At 37.6% G+C, this 25,104-nt stretch overlaps 1 protein-coding gene across 1 annotated transcript in view; it reads right to left on the bottom strand.

Moving 5' to 3' along the window:
- LOC309496085 (uncharacterized protein) overlaps window positions 1-18,467 on the bottom strand; it is a 26,277-nt gene extending 7,810 nt beyond the window's left edge. Inside the window, exons 1-3 of the mRNA XM_082166042.1 lie at window positions 17,913-18,467; window positions 17,684-17,737; window positions 17,454-17,588 (exon numbers count right to left, since the gene is read on the bottom strand). Coding sequence (XP_082022168.1) covers window positions 17,454-17,588; window positions 17,684-17,737; window positions 17,913-18,414 — 691 coding nt within the window. The 5' untranslated portion in view covers window positions 18,415-18,467. The remainder of the gene's footprint in view (window positions 1-17,453; window positions 17,589-17,683; window positions 17,738-17,912) is intronic.
- Window positions 18,468-25,104: the final 6,637 nt, after the last annotated feature.

Here is a 25,104-nt window from a genome sequence, read left to right as displayed (position 1 = left end):
TTAACACAAAGTCGGCTATAAGAGTCCTTTATAGGCTACGTAAAAAAGCAAAGGGCTTACAGTCTTAACATTTAGGCTACTTTGCTTAAATTCGATACATTTATTTTCAGTAGGGCCTAATAAATTTGTAGGGATGTAATTTCAGTATGCTTTACCAACGCTATGTATTCAATTAAAGTTCCAAGTCTCTACATTTCCTTCCCAGCTGACACTAATATGCAAGTGCACAGCAAAAATCACAACTTGTGCTTGCTGCGAACGCAAGTTATTTAAGGTGTCTCAACTGTACACAGTCTACCCTACAGTGTGAATTCGTTACAAGGTTTCATTTAATTAAATTAATGTGCAGCAATTTGTACAAATAGAGTCTATAGGCCTACTATACTGTTGTAGCCATTAAATAATCTCATTTAGTATCATATTTGTTAAAATATTATAATGTTATTTTTTCCATCTATGTTGAATATGAAAAGTGAACAGCACGAGTAAGATAGGATGCATAATATCGAGAGATGGATATGGAGTGGGTCAGACATGATTTTGACCACTTCATTAAGTTTTGTTTAGTAGAAAACCTTTCTTTAAAGTGAATTTCGTTTTCTATAAATTGTATCTTAATTTTAATCAATTTTTCATCAACCAATTGCCTGGATTGAATAAGTAAGAGAAGCAAATATAACAGACACTAATCATGGAGGCGCCCGCGCGGTCACTTGCATTGCACGTCAGCTGGAGCGCATCTCATCCTCCTAACTTAACGAAACTCAGCGTATGCCTCACACAGACATGATAAATACATCAAATACACAAAGCTTGAAATGTCTTCAAACGAAATAATTCAAAACGAAAAGAAAAAGGCTACTCTCTGATTATGTCTTTATGTGCATTTCTCTCTAGGTGCGTTCACTACAAATATGGCGATCGTCAACTTCATCTTTGCAGTCGACACTGTCAGAAAACACTAGTTTATTGATAAAAATCAATGCACGCATCACCGGATTTACAAATACACATCTTGCTTGTTGCACGCACACATATTATGTCGAAAAAACGAAGTATTATGTTGAAATAAACATCTTTTAGAATATTTGATTAAATGCTGATTGTTGCGCTTGTTCAATTTAATAAAATTAAAACTTTAATTGTGATAATTAAAATAATTGAAAATTAAATATTTAGTGGCCAAGTTTTGCTAATTTATTATATAGGCTATATATATGCCTATTGCCTATATTAAGTAGGTCATATTAAGACAAGGCATATATTAAGTTATTTAGCTGTTATGAGAAAAATAAATCTAACGAAATCTAAAATCTAAATCTAATAAATCAAAAAAAAATTCTAACGCCAATTCAACAAGCCAGAATAAAACCTGATTTTTGAACAATGCGTAACGCCACTCGGCCTGGTGTGCCAAAACACTACATTTTAAACTTCAATGTTTAATTCAAAACAATCTCAAAACGCGTTGTGACATTTTTTTAAAGCAGTAGCCTAGCCTATATACATTAAAGGGCATTGAAACCAGGATCTTAACTAAAACGCGTTCCGCGTAATCTCTCAAAAATTATGCCACACTACTCCATGTATTATTTTTTTTAAGGACTGCTTTTGAAATCACTATAAATTACTATGCAATTGTATCGCTCACGAGAGCTCTTCATTTATCTAATTCCTCAATAGAATAGTAAAAATATTCAGCGTCATTGCTCCTAATATCGTTTCTATTTTTAACTTTTGATTCTATTTTTTCAGTTCTAAAATTGATTCTATCTTTGGTTCTATTCTGTTGTAGCCTAATAGGCCTATTTATATATATGAACAATATGCCTATTAGGCTTACCCCCAGTTTCACAGACAAGGCTTAAGCCTAGTCCCAGACTAAAATGCATGTTTGAGCTGTTTTAACTGAAAGTAACTTGCACTGACAGATCTTAAAATACATCAGTGCCATTGTCTTGTCTCAAGATGCACACCAGTAATTTTATTTTCTAAGGCACGGTTATAAAAACTACTTAAATACCCTAATTAAACTAAGCCCTAATTCTGGCTTAATCTAAGCCCTGTCTGTGAAACCGGGCCATAGGGTTTTATATTTAACCCACTTACATTTTAAAATACGGCAATTGCTGCTGTTTTGCACAATGTCCCTTTGCGCCACCTGGCGGTCATTTCGGGAACGACTTTGAAATGCGGCTGGTTTATTTTTGCCGCGGTGATTTCGCCGCGGCGGTAATAGGCATTCTGGTTGTCCACCATCTGTATATTATCCGGGTTAAGTTTGCACCAGGCTAGCCTAGACTAGCTCTAACGTAGCTACTCACCAGGACACCTGGCCAACCCTCCACTCATTCTCCTCACACCAAGCATTGATAAAATTGTAGGGCTGTGGTCCATAAAGAATTTGATGGTTTCCCACATCCTCAGTCGTTCTCCAAATAGCCATAATACAGTAAGAATCTAGCAGAGTATGGGTTGCAAGTTCCTCTTATGACGTCATCACCAGTTACTGAAAAAACACGCTACCTTTGAAGAAACCCCAATAAATGTTATTTTAACGCATTTTAAGACAGAAATAATTAAATATATACATATAGAGCACTTTAATTTACACATTAATTGGCTGTGGTGGTTAACCTGCAACTTACACTTTAAATATGAAACTAAACCGCCAGTAGGTGGCAGCACGTCACTTAATAACTGAGTCATTGATTCAACCGATTCGTTCAAAACGCTGAATCATTTAGTAAAACACTGTTGAGTGCTGCTTTTCTTTATTTGGAACTATTTTCGTTGGTAAAATAGAACAAAAACAGTCAATAATGTGTCTAAAATGTAATTAACTTAATATTAAATACTTGAACATTTAACTTCAATCAATGTTATATTTGCAATCGTGATAATATTCGGCATAACTGTATCATATGTTATTAATAATAAACTCAACATTTTGAATTTGTTTCTTCTGTGAGTTTCTTGGGTGCTGCTCATTTGTTTCGATTTCTCCACTAAAGTCGCTCAAAAAGAGACAGGCAGCTCTGGCCTCAGATTTACCAGAAATAACTTATCCATTAGGCCTATTAATCGCTGTTTACGATGAATGTAATAAAATCAGAGCCATTCTCACGTTTCTCCTAGTTATTTTTTGTCACTGAAGTTTTAATCAGTCTACTTGTCCGTCAGGCAAGTACATTTCTTTCACTTGTCCCTTCAAAAAAAACATTTGTGTCACGGACAAGCCTTAGTAATGTAATGAGCTAACGTTAGTGCATTGATTGAAAATATACATAACTTGTAACATAGCCACCACTCAGGTAACTTTTTTAGATTAACAAGATAGACACATGATCGAATTTACCTGCTTCTTTGCATCAAAAGGAGAAATCATACTAAACTTCTAGCTGAAGCTTGGTCACGGGCCTGCCACATGTGGTATTTTTGGCGAAAAAGTTAAGGAGTGGGGAAGAGGTGAAGATAAGCCAGTGACATCACTATATGACGAACACTGTCCCAAAAAATATTATTTAGCTCTGCCATTTTAATATTTGGGTGAATGACGGATAAGGATTTAAAATGTGAAAAGAAATAAAACTTGCAAAAATGTAAAATTTTAGGACTTTATATACTTATTACAGTGTTGTGTATGTAATGCAATGATATTTATACATTTCAAAATGTAATTAACCTTTTTTTTTGGTGAATCAGATCTTTTTCCCCATGAAAATGTCATTCCTGGGTAACGTAAGGAATTTTAAAATTAATTACATTTCTACCATTGTTGGCATATACAAATGTACTGATCTCCATATTTGGAGCTCAACAAACAATTAGTGCTCAGAAAACTACATTTTAATCACAATTAATATAATCAATTTGGGATTTCATATAGACACAGGCTCATTTTTGGCTGCTGATAACTCAAAATTCAGAACCAAATAAAATAAAAAACTGGAAAATGTTTAAAAATGTTTTCCAATAAAGTAAATAAGACTTGTTTTATCATTAACTCAACAAAAAAACTGAATTGTGTAATCTAACACACAAATATGGGTTAAATTAATTGCCTGTGTCATTGTTAGCCGGAATGACATACTGTTAGCCGGAAGGACATTCTGCAATATTTTTCAGGATTACCATAAAAACCATCCTCAGTATCATTTTTCTTTCCAACACTCAAACTTGAAACAAAGAGACACTGACAAGTTTTTAATGATTTAAAAAAAAGTTTTAATCAACATTTTTTTATGTAAACTGATTAATTCAGCCAACACTTAAATGCAACAGCATTTCATACATTTTATAATAAAACATTTAATACTTAACATATTTCATACATTTTGTACCAACATTTGATTTGGTAATAACATTACCTACATTAGAAATTACACTTACTGAATAAGTGACATTGTAAGCATTCACATAACGATTTGTGTAACAAACATATTTAATCAGATGAATTCACAACACTTTTAATGAAGAGAAGACTGGAACTTTTGAAAATTTCCATATGAACTTCAGGCATTTTTGTTCTGTGACACTGAAGATTGGAACCTTTGAACATTTCCATATGAACTTCAGGACACCCACAATGAGTTTGGCTATGTGACTACCACATGTTTTGGAATTTCTCCCAGTCTGGGATACATAGTTGTGACGAGCGGTTTGTTAATGGCTCAGGCTCCGAAAGGATGGCTTGCATATCAGATATGTAATAAAATATTACATCTGGGGTGGTTGGCCACACAAAGGCGTTTCTGCCCATTGTCTGTCGCATGCAGCTCACTTCAAGTTCATCATCACCCATCACACTCAGGACTTGGCCTACAAATGGCTGGGTATCATATTTAACAATCACAAACCTTCCAACTATATCTTGTGTCATAGTAAGATGTGGTGTTGTTGCTGGAGCATTGGTGGGTAATTCACACACATCTATGCAATTCATGTCCACTTCATTGGGACTGAAGCAGTCACAGTAGTTACCCTTCCCTCGGCTGCAGAAGCAGGACAGCTCTCTGTGCCTAAACCGTCCAGGGGTAAGAGACACAATCTGGTGAATTTTCATTGTGCCCTTCACAACAGGCAGCTTCTCCGGTACAGCTTCATCATGTTTTAGGATGTCCTCTTCTGACACCCAAAAGTACTTGATTGCAGAGGCTGTGCTCTGTAAAGCTTCATAGAGCTCTTTTGGTGTCTGAATATCTGCTCCCATTTTCACCCTCTGATCAGCCGTGCGCTTTACAGCGCCACCCACGCCATCTGGTGCACCCTTACCATGGGCTTTCTCAGAGAAATTCCAGGTCACCTCCTTGAACCCCAAAATAAACGGTAGTGTGGTCAGGAGATAGAAGTTGCGCTTATTTCTATATTGGGTAACAGGCCCGTCACTCATGAAGTGGATGGTTGTAAGAGTGGGCTTCTGCTCCTTCAACTTCTTTAAAATTGGCTCAATGTGTGCCCACACAGCTCTTTCATCATGACGTAGGCTGTCTGAAATAGTGGCATATGATTGACTCCCATCTGATGTGTAGACCACACTGGTGTGAATTGTGGCCTGTTTACGACTTCCACCAAAATGGAAAGCTTGAATCTCGGTGTGGAGCTTGCAAGCATAGTTCTCAGAGAAATCCATGTGGACCACTACCTCTGTGTCACTGATGGTTTCCTTCACTTGTCTGCACTGTTCAACCTGGTGTATCCAGTTGTAGTGATGTTTGGCAAGCAGATCAAGTTTTTCATTCAGTATTTTTTGTAGCTCCTGCCACGTTCCACATTCTGTTTTTTTCACAAAGTTTGTGAATTCCTTCTCGCCGCAGGTGGTCTTGACCCTTTCCCACTGTAGCCATGTGGTGGTGGTGTTCTGTTCTTGAGGATTTATTTCCACTTCTTTGTAACAGCACTTAACACAGACACGATACATACAATCCTTTCTTAGAGGATCACACACGATGGATGCCAACAACTCTGAAATCCTTGCCACTTTTACAAAGCCACTTTGAAATAGTTTCTCCACAAGCATCTGGACGTTTTCGTGGTCAATGCAGGCGCATGTGTTGCGATCACTTGTTTTAGGTTCCGTTATGTAGAAGGGACGCAAGCGCACAAACTGTCTGTATGACAGTGTGAGTTCCTTTTGTGTTTCTTTATTGTATTGTAAATGTAACTCTTTCATTGGTTTTTGTAGGACTCTTCTTTGAACTTTCTCTTTTTTTTTTGTCACTGTGTCTTTTTTTCCTGGTAGAAGTCTACTATTTTCATCCCTACACAGGAAGTGAGTAACCTGTGCCTTCTTTACTGCAGCAAACTTCTTGGCTCCCCGTGACTTCCGTTTCTCATTGACGTGCACTACTCTTGTCTTGTTAACCCTTTGCAGACGTTTTCTTAGTTTCTCATTTTTTTTGTTTGACAGAGCAAGTTGCCTTTTAAGTTTTACTATTTCATTCTTTAGTTTATTTTTGTTTGCATGTTTTGTTCGCACGTTGCCATCATTTCTTTCTGGGGAAGATGAAGCAAGTGGCTGGAGATTCTCTTGAGGGTCATCTGGCTCTCTGGGTTGGGGTTCTTCAAGAATAGACTCATTCATTGAGACTGGAGTGTCGTTCATTAATTCATTGATCTGCTTTAATCTTTCCCTCCGATTCCTCTGGTTTACCCTCCACTGCTCCCTTTTCTTCTTTGCAGCAGAAGGGGTAATCTGCTGTACAACAGGCTTTTTGGGAACTGGGCTTGATTTGTAGTAGCTACACACAATAATAATAATAATGAGTATTAGATGCAGGTTGTAATCACACCAATTTCATTACAATCATATTTTCAAAATATTACAGTAAATCTGTAAAATTATAATGCTTCATAAACAATGGCCAAGGGTATAGTGTATAATGTGTAATAACACATTACACAGCTAACACATTTAGGCTTATTGCAAAAGAGTAGCTACGTTTACATGGACACAATTGGAATGAAATCAATCCGATTGATGAATCCGAACAAGGTGTTTACATGAATGATAAATAAAGTAATTGGATTGATGTGCGCGTTTATATGTCACAAGTTTCAAATCGGATCTGATGTTTTGACATGCGCACACTGCACAAATATACAGAGTTTCCCGCTTTTCGCGCATAAATATTCTCCTCTATTGGTTCTTTATTTGTTTTAAAAAGCAGATGTAATATTAATTCGTCTCTGGTCATAATTTAGAGCATATTAACCGTTTTGCCGTGCTGCTTATCACGCAGTAAAAATGCCCCTCCCCACAGCCAAAACCAGACGTCTGTGGATGAGAATCCAAAACAAGGACTGGTGGGACGTTGTCCTGCTTCACTTCACAGACGCGAGAGTGAAATGAGAATTTTAGAATGACGGGAAACTTATTTATATGACACTTTATTAAACAGGAAGAACAGCTCGTAAACATCAAGTGTTTACATGTTCTCTCGATCGGATTACAAAAGGGATAAACCACCCCTTTCAATCCGATCGAAATTTCATTCGGATGGAGCTCAATCGGATCGATTAAGGTGTTTACATGAAGGTTTTTTAGTCCGATTGAGCCGTCAATCCGATTATAAGTGTCCATGTAAACGCAGCTAGTGTGAACCTATTTCGATTCATATTTCAAGTTTGCTTGTTACTGACACATTATTATTCCACTGAATCATCACTATAATACCTTGCTCTCTTTTTTCCAAGATACTCAGCCCTAGCTTCTGCATCAGCTTCTGCATCAGCTGCATCACAATTTGGGGACAAAAGTCTTTCTGTCATAAAAATTTAAATAAGCTTAGTATTATAACTATATTTGCAGGTATCGTTGAAAACATCAATACAATTATGCCCAAGTAGATTTTAAATACTTTTATTTATATTTTTTACATTTTTATTGTATTTTTGTATTCAGATTTTAAGCCGGGACAGTTACCCGGAATGACATTTTGGGACTTTTGAGCTCAATAGTTCCTTAAAGATTAATTATTTATAATGAATTCTCACATGAGTGATTCAAGAGGGGGAAGTTGAGTCATTTAATGAAGTGCATTTAAAAATGTAGACATTTTTAATATTATGAATATGCTTTGGACACCAGAATTGACACGCCACGTCATTGACCCATTTGCTTAGGCTACTATTTGCTTTGATACATTTACATTTTAATATCAATTAGTAATTAATCCGCAATCAAGTCTGTTGTCAAGATAATCTCGGAGATGTTACAACTAAAATGTCAACCATTTAAAAATTAAATAAAAAACTTTTAATATATTAATTAAAAACATTTATAAAATTAAGATCTCCAATATATTGTGCTGATTTGGCTATGTCTCCTGAAATCACTGCGATTTGAATGAAAATGTATTCAATACCATATTACACCTGTCAGAATGTGCGATTCAAATGAAAAGTCTGCTTTCGTGTGCGTGGAGATTCTCACAACTACTCGTCTCTGGACAAGACAAGAGCATTCTTGTTCCGAGTCCAACACAGTTAGGCTACTGCGCCGGCGCTTCGTGCTGTTGATTCATTCCAAACTGCCTTATACACTTAGCCTGCTGAAGGGCAGAAATGCACTTTATCTACATGAACATTTACATTTATTCATTTATTCATGAAGACATCAGACTTAAAACTAAAACTATTGTGAATTATAGATCATATTTGATAAGTGCTTTTCGTGACGCAGTTGATCGACTTAAGTAAGATAAACTTTTTTTTTAAATAAAAACCGATGGGGGAAAGGTAAGTCGACACCCACCCATAAACCAATTCCGAAATCTGTCATCTGGGGTGGCAAATGGGGTGGCAAAGCTCATTTTTAGGGTGGCAGCTGCCACCCCGTGCCACCCTTGTGGCCACGCCCCTGGTGGGAACGACATCCTTATCTCTTGTAGCCACCAGTTTAATGGCGCTAACGGCAAATCCCTTCTTGCACTGTCCTCATTTTGATTTCGGCAAATCAGTTTGAGTGTGTGCAAACAACGTGATTATTGTTCATGAGTCCAACATTCAGCCACGTAAGAAAACATGCAATCTACCTGAGGGAAGACGTGATCAAAAAGAGAGGTCGTTTTCACTATTGTAAGTTAATGTTGTTAAATAGAGAAAAACATTTTACATTTAAGGTATTCTTGGACCTAGTCTCAAGCTCCAAAAGCAGCCCATATAAGTTATCTTTAATTGAAAAATATGCAGTTTCGTTTACAGGGCTGTACAGTGCGACATATATGCTCATATCGATATGCACACGTCTGTGCGATGAATAAATTTACCACTGTGGCACGTGTGCGATACAGTTTTACATGTTCATGACAGTCGCTTAATAGTGTGAAGTTGTTGTGCTTGTGTGTGAGATTGATGGCGCACTGCTATTATACTTGGTAGTTGTAGTCTATTGTGTGATTAAAACTTGTGTCCCGGCTACATTGAGTCATTTTGTCCAACTCCATTTCCCACAATTCCTAAGTAACGTGCCCATAATTTCTACGCTCTTGTTTTGTAGCTGGTGCAAGGAGGCTCCAGAAAAGATTAAAATAGACCACCCCTTTGTGATGGGTAACAGCATTTTTTAAAAGGATAAAGGCCCGTACACACCGGGACGAATATCGGCGCGCGTTATTCGCCAGCGTTTTTCAACGCGTTTTTTGTGTTCACACCCAAGCGTTTTTCGCTGACGATGAGCCGAGTGAACATGCAAATTCATTCCCTGACATTAGATGGCGCTTAATGTAAAACAGAAATACAATACCACTCCATAACAGTCTATACTCTGCAATACCACTCCATAACAGTCTATACTCTGCAATACCACTCCATAACAGTTCTCTTTTAACAAGATTTTTGTAGTCGCTGTCGCGTTTGTCATATAGTTCTTTATTCCGACACCAACGAGACCAGCAGCTCTACATTCATCTTGCCTTGCATCTTCCTCGTCATTTCTTCCCGGCAGTGTCTGTCTATGGGCAGACGCTACTTGGCGTATATCTTCTTCGCTGTTACGTATGTGTGCTCGGCAAGACCGTTTTGTGTTTGAGCGCCCACAAGTTGTGTTTTACTGTAACTTCAGAAGCTCCAGACACGTGAGCAAAAGCGCCAATCTCATTGGTCGGATAGTTTTTGACGCGGCGCGTCAAACCAAAAAAAACGAAAAACGAAAAAAAAATTACGCTTTTACGCGTGCCGTTTTTCGCGTCGGTGTGCACACTCACATTGGCGCCCTTTGTTTAGTCACGAGGCGTTAAACGTCGGCGAATATCGCGCGCGAAATTCGTCCCGGTGTGTACGGGCCTTAACATGCCCACAGATCTGTTCTACTTTGATGTGTAATGTTGATGTGTAAGAGGTGTTATGTTTCTGCATTCTTCCATTTTTGTCTAAAAACTATTTTTGTGATGGTTTGTATTTTTTGTGCACTTTATGGAACATCAATGCCTCTTTAAGTGATGAACTCCATTACTTGTGTTTGTTTTCAGGGATGATAACAAATATTTTATACTTGTGCTACAACTGTTTGGCCTGTACTACAAAACTTTCAACCTCTGTAGCACCAGTGACAAAGTCGCAAGGCAAACATGAGGGCTTAAATACACACAAGGACTACTGACTATCAAGTCACACCTGAAAGGAATGAACACAAATAACCAATGAGAACAAAGGAAACCTGACAAGGGGAGCACATGGCAGGATCACACGAGGGCCAGGGAATCACATGACATGACAGGAAACATGACTGTGACAGACTGCAAATTAAGACATGAAACAAAACCAAAACAAGACGTGACAATCTTTAATACTTTTAGAGTTACAGACACATAAACTTTGGGAAAATACTATTTATGGCACTCATAAAAGTTCAATTGTGTAAAAAAAAAAAAAAAAAACGAGATACTTTTAACATTATTTGTTCTTCAGGAAATGTGTGACCATTGAAAATGTGTACCAATTTACTCATAGAGCTGCATTAACATCCCTAAATCTCTGAAAATTAACCATATTGGCCATTAACAATTAAGAATCCAAAAGAAAAGTTTGTTAAGAAACAGAATCTAGAAGGATATTAAAATATCTTTAATATGAGTTACAGGCATGCAAACTTTTTGGGCAAAAAAAAAAGTTACAAAAAAACCCCCACCAAAAGTGCCACCATTGGCATAATGCAACAAAGATAGCTAAAGTCAACAGATTTAACTAATAGAGCTACCAATTACTTACCTACTATAATGCTAGTTTTCCCTTATTCACTCTTCTTTTTCCCCCCTTTACTCTGTAGAATAGTCTTTTAACCAGACTGGAGGCTGTCTACTAGCCCATGTTCTCCTAACCGCTGTACGCAGTCACTGTTATGTACGCTGTACTTATTATGCATGTTGTGTGTGGGTAGTCTTTTGTTGTGTATGTGTTTGTGTGTTTTTGAGTTTCAGATTTTCATTGGATCCACAGCCTGTCAGTCTTCATTAAAGGAACACTTCGACTTTTTGGGACTTTGGCTTATTCACCATATCCCCCAGAGTTAGATAAGTCCATACATACCATTTTCATCTCCGTGCGTGCCGTAAGTCTGTTTGACGCACCCACCGCTAGCCTAGCTTAGCACAAAGACTGGAGGTAAACGGCTCCAGCTAGCATACTGCCTAGAGCCCTGCACGGGGCAAAACATCCAGCTCTAACTGAGACCTGGCCCGTGGTGTTCAAGCCCTAATCCGGCCCCAGCCCGAAAACGTCTGCAATATTTCAGCCCGAACCCGACCCCAGATCAACATCAATATCACTTTGAGCTCTCTCTGACGTGCGCTCTCTGATGCGCGCTGTCTCTGCTAGACGCACACACATACACGCTACTAGGTCAAATTTTATTATAGGCCTCAAACATAACTACCACCACTGACAATTATGCCCACAAATAGTAATACAGACTGTCCATTACAGAGAAGCATAAGCATGCAGTAGAGAATGTATAGCCAAATGTGATCCAGCAGTAAATAAATATTTACGGCCTACCTTTTTTTGATGTCAAATAACTTTACTGAAGAACAACGTTTCAAAGAACTCTTCGCCAACTGGCTAACGTTAAATAATAATAAAAATATAATAAAGAAAAAAAAAATCCATTGAACTGAGTAGTTTGTATAGTCACAGCGTGTACAAATAACATGGTCACATATTCTCAGAAGGCGAAGCACTGCTTGGGCGGAGTGATTTGCTCGCAGCGCCTGAGAAGCCCCGTGGTGAGGAGCAGAGAGTTTGCTCAGAATTGGAGTAAATCACTCCACAGAAGTAGCAGTGCTTCGTCTTCTGAGAATATAGTTCCCAGTATGTATACGGTTAGAAGATGGTTGTGTCTCATGTGACCTTGTTATTCGTACACACTGTGACTATACAGATCACAACATGTAAATAGGAAAATGTTGGCGTTATTTTGTCACTTATTGGGAGCAGTATGCTAGCTGTAGCCATTTACCTCCAGTCTTTGTGCTAAGCTAGGCTAGCGGTGGGTGCGTCAGACAGAGTTACAGCACGCACGGAGATGAAAAATGTATGTATGGACTTATCTAACTCTGGGGTATAAGGTGAATAAGCTAAAGTCCCAAAAAGTCGAAGTGTTCCTTTAAGGAAGATGATGTCCCGGTTCACTCTGACAATCATATTACGCTGCCCTCTTCAAATACCCTAAATAATCATCGCATGTAATCCTGCTAACGGCTATTTTAAATACATATTTCATTTAATATACCATAAATAACACTAGTGTGTAGGAATATTTATAGATATTTAAATATATACGCTAAGCACCGGGATTCACAGAAACTTAGTTCTGTTTTGGCACTTCTTTACACACGTTATGCGTCCCCTGTTATTTAAATGAGTAAAGTGAAATAAATAATGATAAATAATAATAGTTTGCCTACAATTTTAGTTCCCATAAATTGTTTAGTAGTTACTTTTTCCATGTCATCTTTAAATGTCTATGGTACATATTTGTTTTTTCATAACTGTACTTATGCATTCTCCGTTTAAAATAAGTTATTTCCAACAATGGCTAAGGACATGAAGAAGGGGATTAGACATAAGTCAAATAAATTAAAACTATTTATTATTTATGTAAATAACATTTACTGTGCATGAAAATATTATTTTATTACTGATGACTTAAAAGCACTGATGAACTAAAGTACATATAAAATGCACATAGTTCAGTTGTTATACATTCAAAGAGTTTGTGCAGTGTACAGCAATGCATGAAAAGTAATATACAAAGTGCATTTGTAAAAGTTAACAATAAACATTACTGGTATCGATTCTGATTAGATTTAGATTAGATAGATTTCTATAGACGCTCTCTGGTCAATTTTATACATTTCTAAAAGTGAACAACCATCCTCTGGTCATTTGAATGTATTTCTAAAAATCAACAATTATAACAAAGTGGCTGAAAAAACGTTTAACTATTTTTTTTTTTTTTGAACCTTCTAATGAAAAAAAAAGAGAGAAGCTATTTACAGACACAGTATGTGTTTCTCACAGAACACAAGTGTTACTCTGGCTTCTTTGCCCTAGCCTTTACAAAAGGCCCGTTTTCATAGTTTGTCAGGAGACATGCTGCAGCATATCGCTGATTAATGTTATCAAAAAGCTAAAGTGGAGTTTCTGTGTCAAAGAACTTGTGTCTGTTTGTCACTGATGGAACCAGCGTACAGTGGAGAGATAAATGTAGCCCTTCGAGAGTACAGTGGGACTTTCACAAGAGGTGATTTAGGACACTGGCACCTCAGCTCCGTGCAGTCCAGGATGACTGCAGTGTCTGCATATTCCTTAATAATTATTTTTAAAAAAGTCATTTTTGGTTTTGGTTTTCAGCCAAGTGCATCCAGAATTTTCTTTGTCCACATTAATGAAATGCAGGTTAATGACCATGACTTCTAAGTATGCCGATGACATAGCAATGGTCGGGTTAGAGATTATAATAATATAATAGAAAAAAAAGTTTCTAGAGTAATCATATTAGTTGCATATTGCAGTGGACTCATGAATGTTATGTTCTGTTATCAAATGCAAAACATGACAGATGTAATTACTTACAGTAAAGGGAGACAGCTGGCATCAAATCAGCCCCGACAATCAAGATGTTGAAATGGTTCTAAAGGTAAAACATATAATGTACTGACTTTAGATAACAGTGACTCAACAAATACAGACTCAACAATAAAGGTTTTGATTGACTTTATTGTTGGGATTGTTTTTAAATTATTTTATTGACATGAACTGTTTCTTATCCCTTTACAAAGGGAAGGACAGTACTGAAGAAAAGAGCAATAAATTCACCTGATCATGACCAAACACAAGTATTTCCAAGTTAATTTGTTTTTTTTCCAAAAACCTCAAAAATAAAATGAATAATAAGATAAAATTTTGAAATAAAACACTGAATGGTTGTCTGTGTTAAAGTATGATTCAGTTCAATATTAATACCACTGCATTCAATTTGCTTATTTAAAACATTTCAAAAATACATATTTTAATATTCTAGTTAGGCATTCATTATCTGTATGACTACATGCCTGAACATGACACTTCTGAACCCAAGAGAGATACACTGGTTTTTGGACCAATTGAGATTCCAGTTCCCAGGAATTTTGCCTCCAGTCCACCCAGGCCAAAAGATGCACCCGTGTCAACTCCTAGTCCCAGTTTGGCGACAACTGGGCCAGCTTTTGCTGAAACACTTCCAACTTCAGCACGAGCCATCACTCAGCTCCAGCCGAACTTGCTTCAGCACCAGCCGAAACATTCGGGCCTTTGGCTTCTACCTCTAATATACTCAATTCAGCGGCTACACGACCCACTCCTGCTTCTGCAAAGACTCCTGCCTTGGGAATTCTGTGTCCTGGTTTGTCTTCCAAACCCACTAAATATTTTCCACGTTTCGCATATTTGCCTTTTATACTGGTGTTTTTTTGGTCTGTCAAATGTGTCAATGATGTGTATGGTGACCAGTTTCCTTTTTGATTTCCCAAATAAACCACAGTAGACGTGAGTGAATTCATATGAGTGTTGATATTCTATTTCAAATATCATACATTACAGATTGATTATTTTGTAATCCTGACATAAATTAAGAAATGAATGTCACTACAACTTAGTTTTATCATAAACAGTGGTCAAATATCAAAGCTTGAGTCTTTAATCTTTCTAATGATACTCAAGTTTGTCCAGATCAAGTAAGAGTGTGATGTTTAACAACAATAATCTGGGGCCATCTGCGATCTTTGCCTATAAAGGGGTTAAATATCTATATCTAAAACACAATAGCAGAGGACAGCACTCATAGGCTCATTCTGCTCTATAAAATAATTATTTGCATTTGAAATCATATTTAAACTTGATAAAAATCATTAAAATAACATTACAAATGTCTTTTTCAAAATTCACCTCTTCAATTCTTCATTTTATGCATCGTATTTTGCAATATCACATTATGATTGCAATGACACCTGAAAATTATGTTTTAAATGGGAGGCTTGAAATAAGAATTTTCTATACAGTTTATTTCAAATATCTATATCTACAACAAAATGTGTGTGTGTGTGTGTGTGTGTGTGTGTGTGTGTGTGTGTGTGTGTGTGTGTGTGTGTGTGTGTGTGTGTGTGTGTGTGTGTAAGAATGTTTTAATGGAGTTAACATGGAAAATGTGCCTTGGTTTAGTGGAGAAAAACTGACACTTATAAAACAGACACTTTTAAATGAAAGAAAGCTAATGAGTTTTCCTCTGCTGGTTATAATAGTCTTTTTTTCTTACTACTCACTAATGTGTTTCTATAATTCATATTTAGACATTATAATCACCATTAAAACATTTACAATCATATTTTATCAAAATGCCTCACTTCATATCTATTGAAACATTAGTTTTGACAATTGTGCTACATTATGAGTAATGTGAAACCTGAAAATGGTGTTTTACTGAGGACACTTGCAGTAAACATTTTGTTACCCATCAAATATTTCAAATATCTGTATCTAAAACAAAATATACTGTGTGTGTGTGTGTGTGTGTGTGTGTGTGTGTGTGTGTGTGTGTGTGTGTGTGTGTGTGTGTGTGTGTGTGTGTGTGTGTGTGTGTGTGTGTGTGTAAGCATGCTTATGGTATTCTATGGTGTCAGGCTGTCAGCCCTACATTTCAGGTTGACCTAGAGTTTAACAGCATAGTTGGCATTAAGGTCTTAAAACGCTTGAACCCTGTTAATTGCTGCTTGCAGCTTTATTATTGTTTTTATTTTTGTTTTTTTATGTTTGAGCTTATATATCTCCATATTAATAACAGTCTGAGTAATTCTGAGTCTTGAACTGTAAACTCTCAAGTGTTGGTTTTCTAAATAGATGTTGATTATGTGTCTATTCAGAATGACTTATGAGCAGCAACCTTTTTATTTTATGCCCTGCTTGCCAAAATGGGGGGTGTCTGGTAAGGGGTTAACAAAACACTTGAGTCTCACGTGATATTCATGGGTCCTGTCTGTCTCAGTGCTGAAACTCTTTATACAAACTTACATGTATAGACAGTTAGGACTTATGAGTATAGTGTCCCATACAGACTTTTATACAGTAATCTATTGCAAATTTCAAACACATTAGTTCTCATTAATACAGGTTTATATGGTAATGACTCTTCATGAGTTTAATTTTAAATCATACGCTGAAGGTTCAGAATTATTGGAATCACATTCTGCAAAGCTCCTGTTCTCTTAAGGGAAACAATAGGAAACCACTGAAAGTGCTGTGGTTATTGTCACTATCAAATATCCTCGTGTTAGGCCAAAGTCTCACATAGATGACATCTCCAACCTCCAGGATCAACACAACTCCATTCGAGGAGTTTAAATCATTCTGAGGCTGACGAGCATATGCCATAACCACACGCTCTCCATTCTTATAAATGGATGCAGCTGCTGTAGTTGGGCCAACACCATGTACAGAGATTCTGAACATGTACGCTCCTTTCAGTGGGGCTGTGAAAACACCTAAATCAAATAACAAGAGATACAGAATCAGATGTTTCCTGTATGATTGCTTAAGGCGAGACACTACAGGTGAATAGGGTATTTTTGTAAAGAAACACTACAGATATAGTAGTATAGACTATAGACTGATCATGTAATACACATGTGCATGACATCACCATTTTCACAAATTCACATTTTTGTAGTTTACATGGAGACGATAACGGTATTGTTTCCAAAAAATTGCACTTTCAAAGTGTTTGTAAATAACTTTTTCAAAAGTTTGTGTTTTCAAGCTGCCAAAACGCTTACAAAGTTTTCAGTTTGATGTTGAAACTGGTGTTGTGTAAACGGCCCCTAATTCTCTTATACACATTACACAACTGCAGAGAGGTCTGAATGGAGCAGAATGGTTTTCATTACTATAAACTGAGTTTTATGACTCATTTCATTGATAATTACCTGTAATTGGGTTGTAGGCGTTCCCTATGTTTGTGAAGACGTTCCTGTAGGTTAGTGTGATTTCAGTGGTAAAAGGACCAATATAATCTCCACTGCCAGATTGAATCAGTGCAGCTGAAAAAGCTATTTCTCTGTCTGATATTGAAAAACATAAGGAATATAGTGATATATTACTGTATTACACTGAGAATGTATACACTAAACTTAACAACATTTAAGCACAGTTTCACCTCTATTTTCCTTTCTCAACTCCTCCACTTGACCCAGAGTAAGATTTGAGATTTCTGTGAAGGAATAAAGATTCTGTTAAATGACATTGAAACTGCTTATTGTAATAGATAAAAACAATTTACACATTATACACTCAATTTTACACTAACATTTACATAACGCAATGTATTGAATTGTTATTTTACTTTGAGGATCATTGATAAAAGAGTGAATGTTTTAGTGAGATACCATCATTTTTCTTGTTCATCTCTTCCAGGATAAACGTCTGTTGTTCCCTCAGTCGCGTCTCTAAAGCTCTGTTGATGGTTTTCTGCTCTGTAACGGTGGCGGTCAGTTCTCTGATGTTTCCTTTCTGCTCTGTAACTGTGGCGGTCAGTTCTCTGATGTTTGCTTTCTGCTCTGTAACGGTGGCGGTCAGTTCTCTGATGTTTCCTTTCTGCTCTGTAACGGTGGCGGTCAGTTCTCTGATGTTCACTTTCTGCTCTGTAACGGTGGCGGTCAGTTCTCTGATGTTCACTTTCTGCTCTGTAACGGTGGCGGTCAGTTCTCTCAGCGCTGCATGGATGTCAGTGAAGAACAGATGGTAGTTTTGTTGGCTGTCAGTTGAAGCTTCATCTCTCAAAGTGTCTGTTTGAGGTGGATTCTGTCTTCCGTCCTCAGATCTGAGCTGTTGACTGATCTCATTCTCATTGAGTCCTCCATCTACCTGATGCTGTACTAAATCCATCATTTTTCACTGATGTTTGTTTTCAGCTCTTGCTCTGTCGTCCTCACAGCCTCTCATGTTCCTTTTATAGTGTCCTGATTTACTGTCTTTTGTACTTTATCTATATTGCTTCAGATAAATAAGTAGTTCAAGTTAATTGTTAATCATAATCAAAGGGATGTTCCGGGTTCAGTAGATGTTTATCTCTATTCACAACATTTGTTGATCTCAACAGAAAATAACTTTAAGTCGTCTCTGTTTATATATATATATATATATATATATATATATATTTTAAGATCAGTAGAAGGACTTATCCTTAAGGGATAATCACAGAAATGTGCACCTCCGGTTGTGTGAATGGATTGTCAGATCTGCACGCTAACGCAGGTTAAAATCTCACACTTGAATAGTATTTATAGCACCTAACTTAATAAAACAGGCTGTGACTGTGAGGAGTGATTACCTCAAAATATACATCCATATGCAAGTTTGAGTGACTTTATTTAAATGAAATACATTAGCTATTGTCACATGCCAGTGATTATCCTGACTGCTGATATATTTCTGACCTCTGATATAGTTGGTCACATGACTCTCTGGTATCTATGTTGTAACAGTCACTGTCTGTCACATGGTTTACTTGTTCTAATTGTCAGTACTATGTTCATCCCATCCACTAGGGGAAACCAGTAGCACCTATTCATTATGGATAAAAGAGGAAGTAGAAGAGAAAGGGGTAGATTCAGTTTGAGTAACCACATGTGCTGCGTTCCAGTCCACTTTTAGACACGCACTTGCAAACTTCCCTAAGCACTTCCCCTCGGGGGAATCCCCGACGCCATTTTGAAGTGTGTTCCACTTCGTGAAGTGGACGAGGGAAGTTTAGATGGACAGACCCTCGTTCCCTCGATTTTGACTGAGGGAGTAAGTCTACTTCATATGTACACTTCAGGCACCTATATGTCCCACAATGCAGTACGATTGTGACGTCACCATATATCTCGTCTAATCACCACCACAACAAACAACTCTATGATATATTAATCCAATTTTTTTTATTGAAAACAACCCAAACACCATATATACATTTGGATGCTGCATTAAACAAATTCTTAAAGGGAAAACAAATGTAAATAATAAATCAACTACATAGCTGATTCAGTTTGAGTAACCACATGGTATCTGCTGTTCTCACTAATAATCCTGGATTGAGAAACGTTTAGTTTGCTGCTCAGCTGTGAGTTTGTAGTTCTTATATTTCATCTTTTGTGTATGATTTGTTGAAGAATTTGTAAAAAAGTTAATGAGTTGTTTTCTTTTGTTGAGGATTTTTGTATTGGATTGGGAGTTTGCTTGGGTGCAACTGCCCAAGGATTTCATTCAAAGACTCCCGGGCTACAACCAGAAGGACAAATACTTCCTTTCATCAATTCCTACCATTTGCAAATAAGACTGTTCATTCTAAAGACTGCTCACTTTATTCGTCAACATGTTTACGAGACGTTTCACACTCATCCACTCACACCATTACTTTTTGTGTGATGTATTTAACGTTTGAGTTTGTTTGTTTGGTGTTTATGGTGAATTGTTTTATGTAAAAATGCAATATATGCTGAGAAAAGATTTTCTTTGTCTTTTGTTGATTCATGCATATGTCACAGGCAGGGGGCGCTAGCCGCCTCTCCTAACTTGCGTACCACCCTGAGGAGCAAACCGTATTCCCACAAAGTCAGAACGACACAGAATAGCTTCAAAAGGTTTTATGTTTATTAAATTATTAAAAGAGTCTTTAAAGTGAGCAATTACTCCCAGGAGGATTCGACCAGCAGTTCCTCATTCCCTCCAGCAGAGGCTCAGACAGTAGGAGGATAGCGTCAGCACAGCAGTTTCTCATTCTCTCCAGCAGAGGCTCAGACAGTAGAAGGATAATTAGCGTCAGCACAGCAGTTTCTCGTTCTCTCCAGCAGAGGCTCAGACAGTAGAAGGATAATTAGCGTCACCACAGCACTGCTTATAAAACTCAGGATTAGCTCAAGTTATCAGCATAACACACCCGGGTCACAGGAGGCTGTTTATCTGGAACTGTAGATGCATACCAAACAATACGAAACCGTCAAAGCACTTGTCCACACACTTCAAACAGCAAAAGCTTTCCCAATGTGAAGACTTTAAGAACAGGACACTTCAAAACAGTAAACTCACTGTGACCAAGGCAAATGAACTGTGTCCAAGCAAACGTCTCCTTGAAGTTGGGCTGGGCTGGTTAGCTGCTGTGTTGAGAGAAGAAAAACAGTAAAACAGTAGGGCAGTAGAGCAGCAGAACAGTCGAGCAGTAAAGCAGTTGGGCCGAGGGAATCCCTTAGAAAGCATTTGTTTCAACTGGCAGAAACCAGAATATGAGCAAAGCTCACAATGACGCACAGATCAGGGGAGTCACTGGCCGTCACACACGCCTCTCAACCCGACAATCGGGGCCGTGTCCACGCGACGGCAGCAGCCGTAGTGATCGCGAATTCCAGTCCCGTCAAAATGCCGGTTTCGTTTCAGATCCTTGTCGGTTTCGCGTTCCAAACGCGCTCGATCAAATCGTCGGTCGAGCGCCCCTTCCTGGGCGCCGGTCTCTCCCCCGCATCTGCCACTTTCGTCGGCCGAGCGCTCATTCCTGGGCGCCGGCTTCTCCGCCGCGTTCTCCCCCGTGTCTGCTGCACACTGAACTGTCGGCAACAATGAACATACAGATGGTACGCAACCAGAATGCCTATTACCACCGCGGCGAAATTACGCGGCAGAAATAAACCAGCCGCATTTCAAAGTCGTTCGCGAAATGACCGCCAGGTGGCGCAAAGGGACATTGTGCAAAACAGCAGCAATTGCCGTATTTTAAAATGTAAGTGGGTTAAATATAAAACCCTAAGCCTAATAGGCTTTTTTTTTATATATATAAATAGACCTATTAGGCTACAACAGAATAGAACCAAAGATAGAATAAATTTTAGAACTGAAAAAATAGAATCAAAAGTTAAAAATAGAGACGATATTAGGAGAAATGACGCTGAATATTTTTACTATTCTATTGAGGAATTAGATGAATGAAGAGAGCTTCTCTCTCGTGAGCGATATAATTGCATAGTAATTTATAGTGATTTCGAAAGCAGTCCTGTAAAAAAAAAAAAAAACTACATGGGGTAGGCCTATAGCCCTACCATATAGCCTACAGAAATAATTTTTGAGAGATTACGCGGAGCGCGTTTTAGTTAAGATCCTGGTTTCAATGCTCTTAATGTAGCTTAAAAAAATGTAAAAATGTCACAACGCGTTTTGAGATTGTTTTGAATTAAATATTGAAGTTTAAAATGTAGTGTTTTGGCACACCAGGCCGAGTGGCGTTATGAATTGACGTTAGAAATGTTTTAGATTTATTAGATTTAGATTTTAGATTTCATTAGATTTATTTTTCTCATAACAGCTAAAATAACTTAATATAGGCCTTGTCTTAATATGACCTACTTAGGCATATAATAGGCTATAGGCTAGCCTACTATTAATAAATGAGCAAAACTTGGCCACTAAATACTTCATATTCAATTATTTTAATTATCACAATTAAAGTTTTAATTTTATTAAATTGAACAAGCGCAACATTCAGCATTCAATCAAATATTCTAAAAGAGCCTATTATTAATAATGTTATTTCAACATAATATCTCGTTATTTAGACATAATATGTGTGCGTGCAACAAGCAAGATGTGCATTTGTAAATCCGGTGACACGTGCATTGATTTTTATTAATAAACTAGTGTTTTCTGACAGTGTCGGCTGCAAAGATGAAGTTGACGATCGCCATATTCGTAGTGAACGCGCCTATAGAGAAATGCACATAATGGATTACATAATCAAAGAGTAGGCTAGCCTTTTTCTTTTTTCGTTTTGAATTATTTCGTTTAAAGACATTTCAAGCTTTGTGTATTTTATGTATTTCTCATGTCTGTGTGTGAGGCATACGCTGAGTTTCAGTTAAGTTAGGAATAGGATGAGATGCGCTCCAGTTGACGTGCAATTGTCTGTTATATTTGCTTCTTATTTATTAAATCCAGGCAATTGGTTGATGAAAAATTTATTAAAATTAAGATACAATTTTTAGAAAACGAAATTTTCTTTAAAGAAAGGCTTTCTACAAAACAAAACTTAATGAAGTGGTCAAAATCATGTCTGACCAACTCCATGTCTCTCGATATATTGCGCATCCTATCTTACTCGTGCTGTTCACTTTTCATATTCAACATAGATGGAAAAAAATAACAGTATAATATTTTAACAAATATGAAACTAAATGAGCTTATTTAATGGCTACAACAGTAGACTGTGTACAGTTGAGACACCTTAAATAACTTGCGTTTGCAGCAAGCACAAGTTGTGATTTTTGCTGTGCACTTGCATATTAGTGTCCGCTGGGAAGGAAATACAGACCAGACCTCTTGGAACTTTAATTGAATACATAGCGTTGGTAAAGCATACTGAAATTACAGCCCTACAAATTTATTAGGTCCTACTGAAAATAAATGTATCGAATTTAAGCAAAGTAAATGTTAAGACTGTAAGCCCTTTTTTATATAAAAGATGATATATAATATAGAAACATTTATATCAAAGCTAATTCAATAGACCATATAAAATATATAAAATAAAGATATGCAACAGGCATGTTTAAACGTTCAAACAATAAAATCAGAACCATTCTGTTACGTTCATGGTTCCAGTGGCAGTAATGCATACACGGCTTTTCAAAATGTCGCAAAGCGTTTTGAGATTGTTTTGAATGAAATGTTGAAGTTTAATTAAGTGTTTTGGCACACCACGACGAGTGGCGCTATGCATTGTTCTAAAGCCAGGTTTTATTCTGGCATGTTGAATTAGTGTTCGACAAACACGGCGGCGCGCTCATTTGAATGAAGGGCGCTTCTCGCTCGTGTGAGCGAACACACATTGGAACGTTTGGGCACTTCTCAACGAGTAAAGTCATGGCCGAGTGGTAGAACTTACGTTACGATCATTTAGATGACACGGGTTCAAATACCGAATCGACTTGGACTACTGAAATGTATATATTAGCCTATTAATGCATTTTATAGCCTATTATTGATGCAGAGAGATTTGTCTAGTTCTAAAACTCTGTTACACCATAGTTTTTTACTTATAGCCTATTTATAAAATAAAATTACCATGCATTTCCATTTTACACTAAGGAACAAATATTATACAGTGACTTTACTTATGTAGCCTATAAAAATTCCAATCGTAATTTCAAAAGCAGTTCTGTTAAAAAAATCTGTATTATATTCTGGTTGAGTACCATCTGTATAAAGCACTCCCGCCAAACATACGTGCCAATCGCCAGCCTAGATTCTTCCCGCCGAACACCTGAAGCTTTATCTATTAGATCGCTAGATTGTCACTGTTTACATCCGGGCACAGGAAGCAGCCATTTTGCTGGGTGTTACATTAAAAACATTCCCCAAGGGAAACCCATTCCCTGGCGTGTGCGTTCCTCCCCCACTGAACATAGTCACCCCGTGACACATACCCTGTCCCTGAACACAGTATCCAGCAGGGTAGAGTGCAAGATTGATTCCCCTCTCATTCTTCTGTAGCAGGCCTGGTTTGAAATAGCTGGGACAGTTATAATGTGCATATCTTACAGAAGTTACCAGGTTTACCAGCTTTATGTTATGACAAAATGTAAAGATTAGATGTTAATTTACACAGAAAATGGAGTTTAACTTGTGTTGAATGTGTTAAATTCCTTTAAATATTATTTTCCCCTGTGGAAGAAATTTTATCTTTAAGATGTGTGTGACCATCATATGACAGTAAAAGAGAAAGCACAATCTTTATTCTAATATGGAATTGTATTAGAATGCTAAACAGTGTTGGTACGTGACAGGAGGATCTCCCCTCAGCGAAAGCGAAGGCCACAACAGAGGCATCGTTCCAGGTGAGTCGGACGATCGTTAGGCACAAAAAGTCTTTCCAGGATGGAGTTATGGTGAAGGAAGCCTTCATTGAGGCAACGGATTCTTTGTTTAAAGACTTTACGAACAAAACAGAAATAATGTCTGCAGTCAAAGCTGTTCAGTTGACAAGAAATACAGTGACCAGGCTATGTGAAATGATGGGCGACAACTTAGAGCAGCAGCTTGCTAAGGACATTGACTGTTGCGAGTGCTTCTCGCTACAGATGGATGAGTCTACGGACATCACAGACAAAGCCCAATTGTGCATTTTTATTCGAATGGTCTTCCACGACATGACTGCAAAAGAGGAACTTTTAGCAGTTCTGCATATGAACGCACACACACAAGGGGATGACATCTTTGAGATATTCAAAAACTTTATCGACAAGAATAAGATTCCAGTGTGCAAATTGGTGTCAATCACCACCGACGGTGCGCCTTCCATGATCGGCCGCTCTAATGGATTTGTTGCCAAATGCCGAGAGGATGAAGCGTTTCCTGACTTTTTAAGTTATCATTTTATCATACACCTACAAGCGTTGTGTGCGAAAATGTTGCACATGAAAGAGATCATGGACGTAGCAAACAAAGTAGCCTGCTCTATCCGTGCTAGATCTCTTCAAAGATCTCTTCGCTTGCATCTTGAGGAGGCTGGCAGCGACCAATCAGACCTACTGCTTCACACGGAGGTAAGGTGGT

The sequence above is a fragment of the Leuciscus leuciscus genome, assembly GCF_965113295.1.
Source record: "Leuciscus leuciscus genome assembly, chromosome: 4".
NCBI lineage: Eukaryota > Metazoa > Chordata > Actinopteri > Cypriniformes > Leuciscidae > Leuciscus > Leuciscus leuciscus.
The sequence above is the reverse complement of the archived record's forward strand: the minus strand, read 5'-3'. Positions and strand labels throughout refer to the sequence as shown.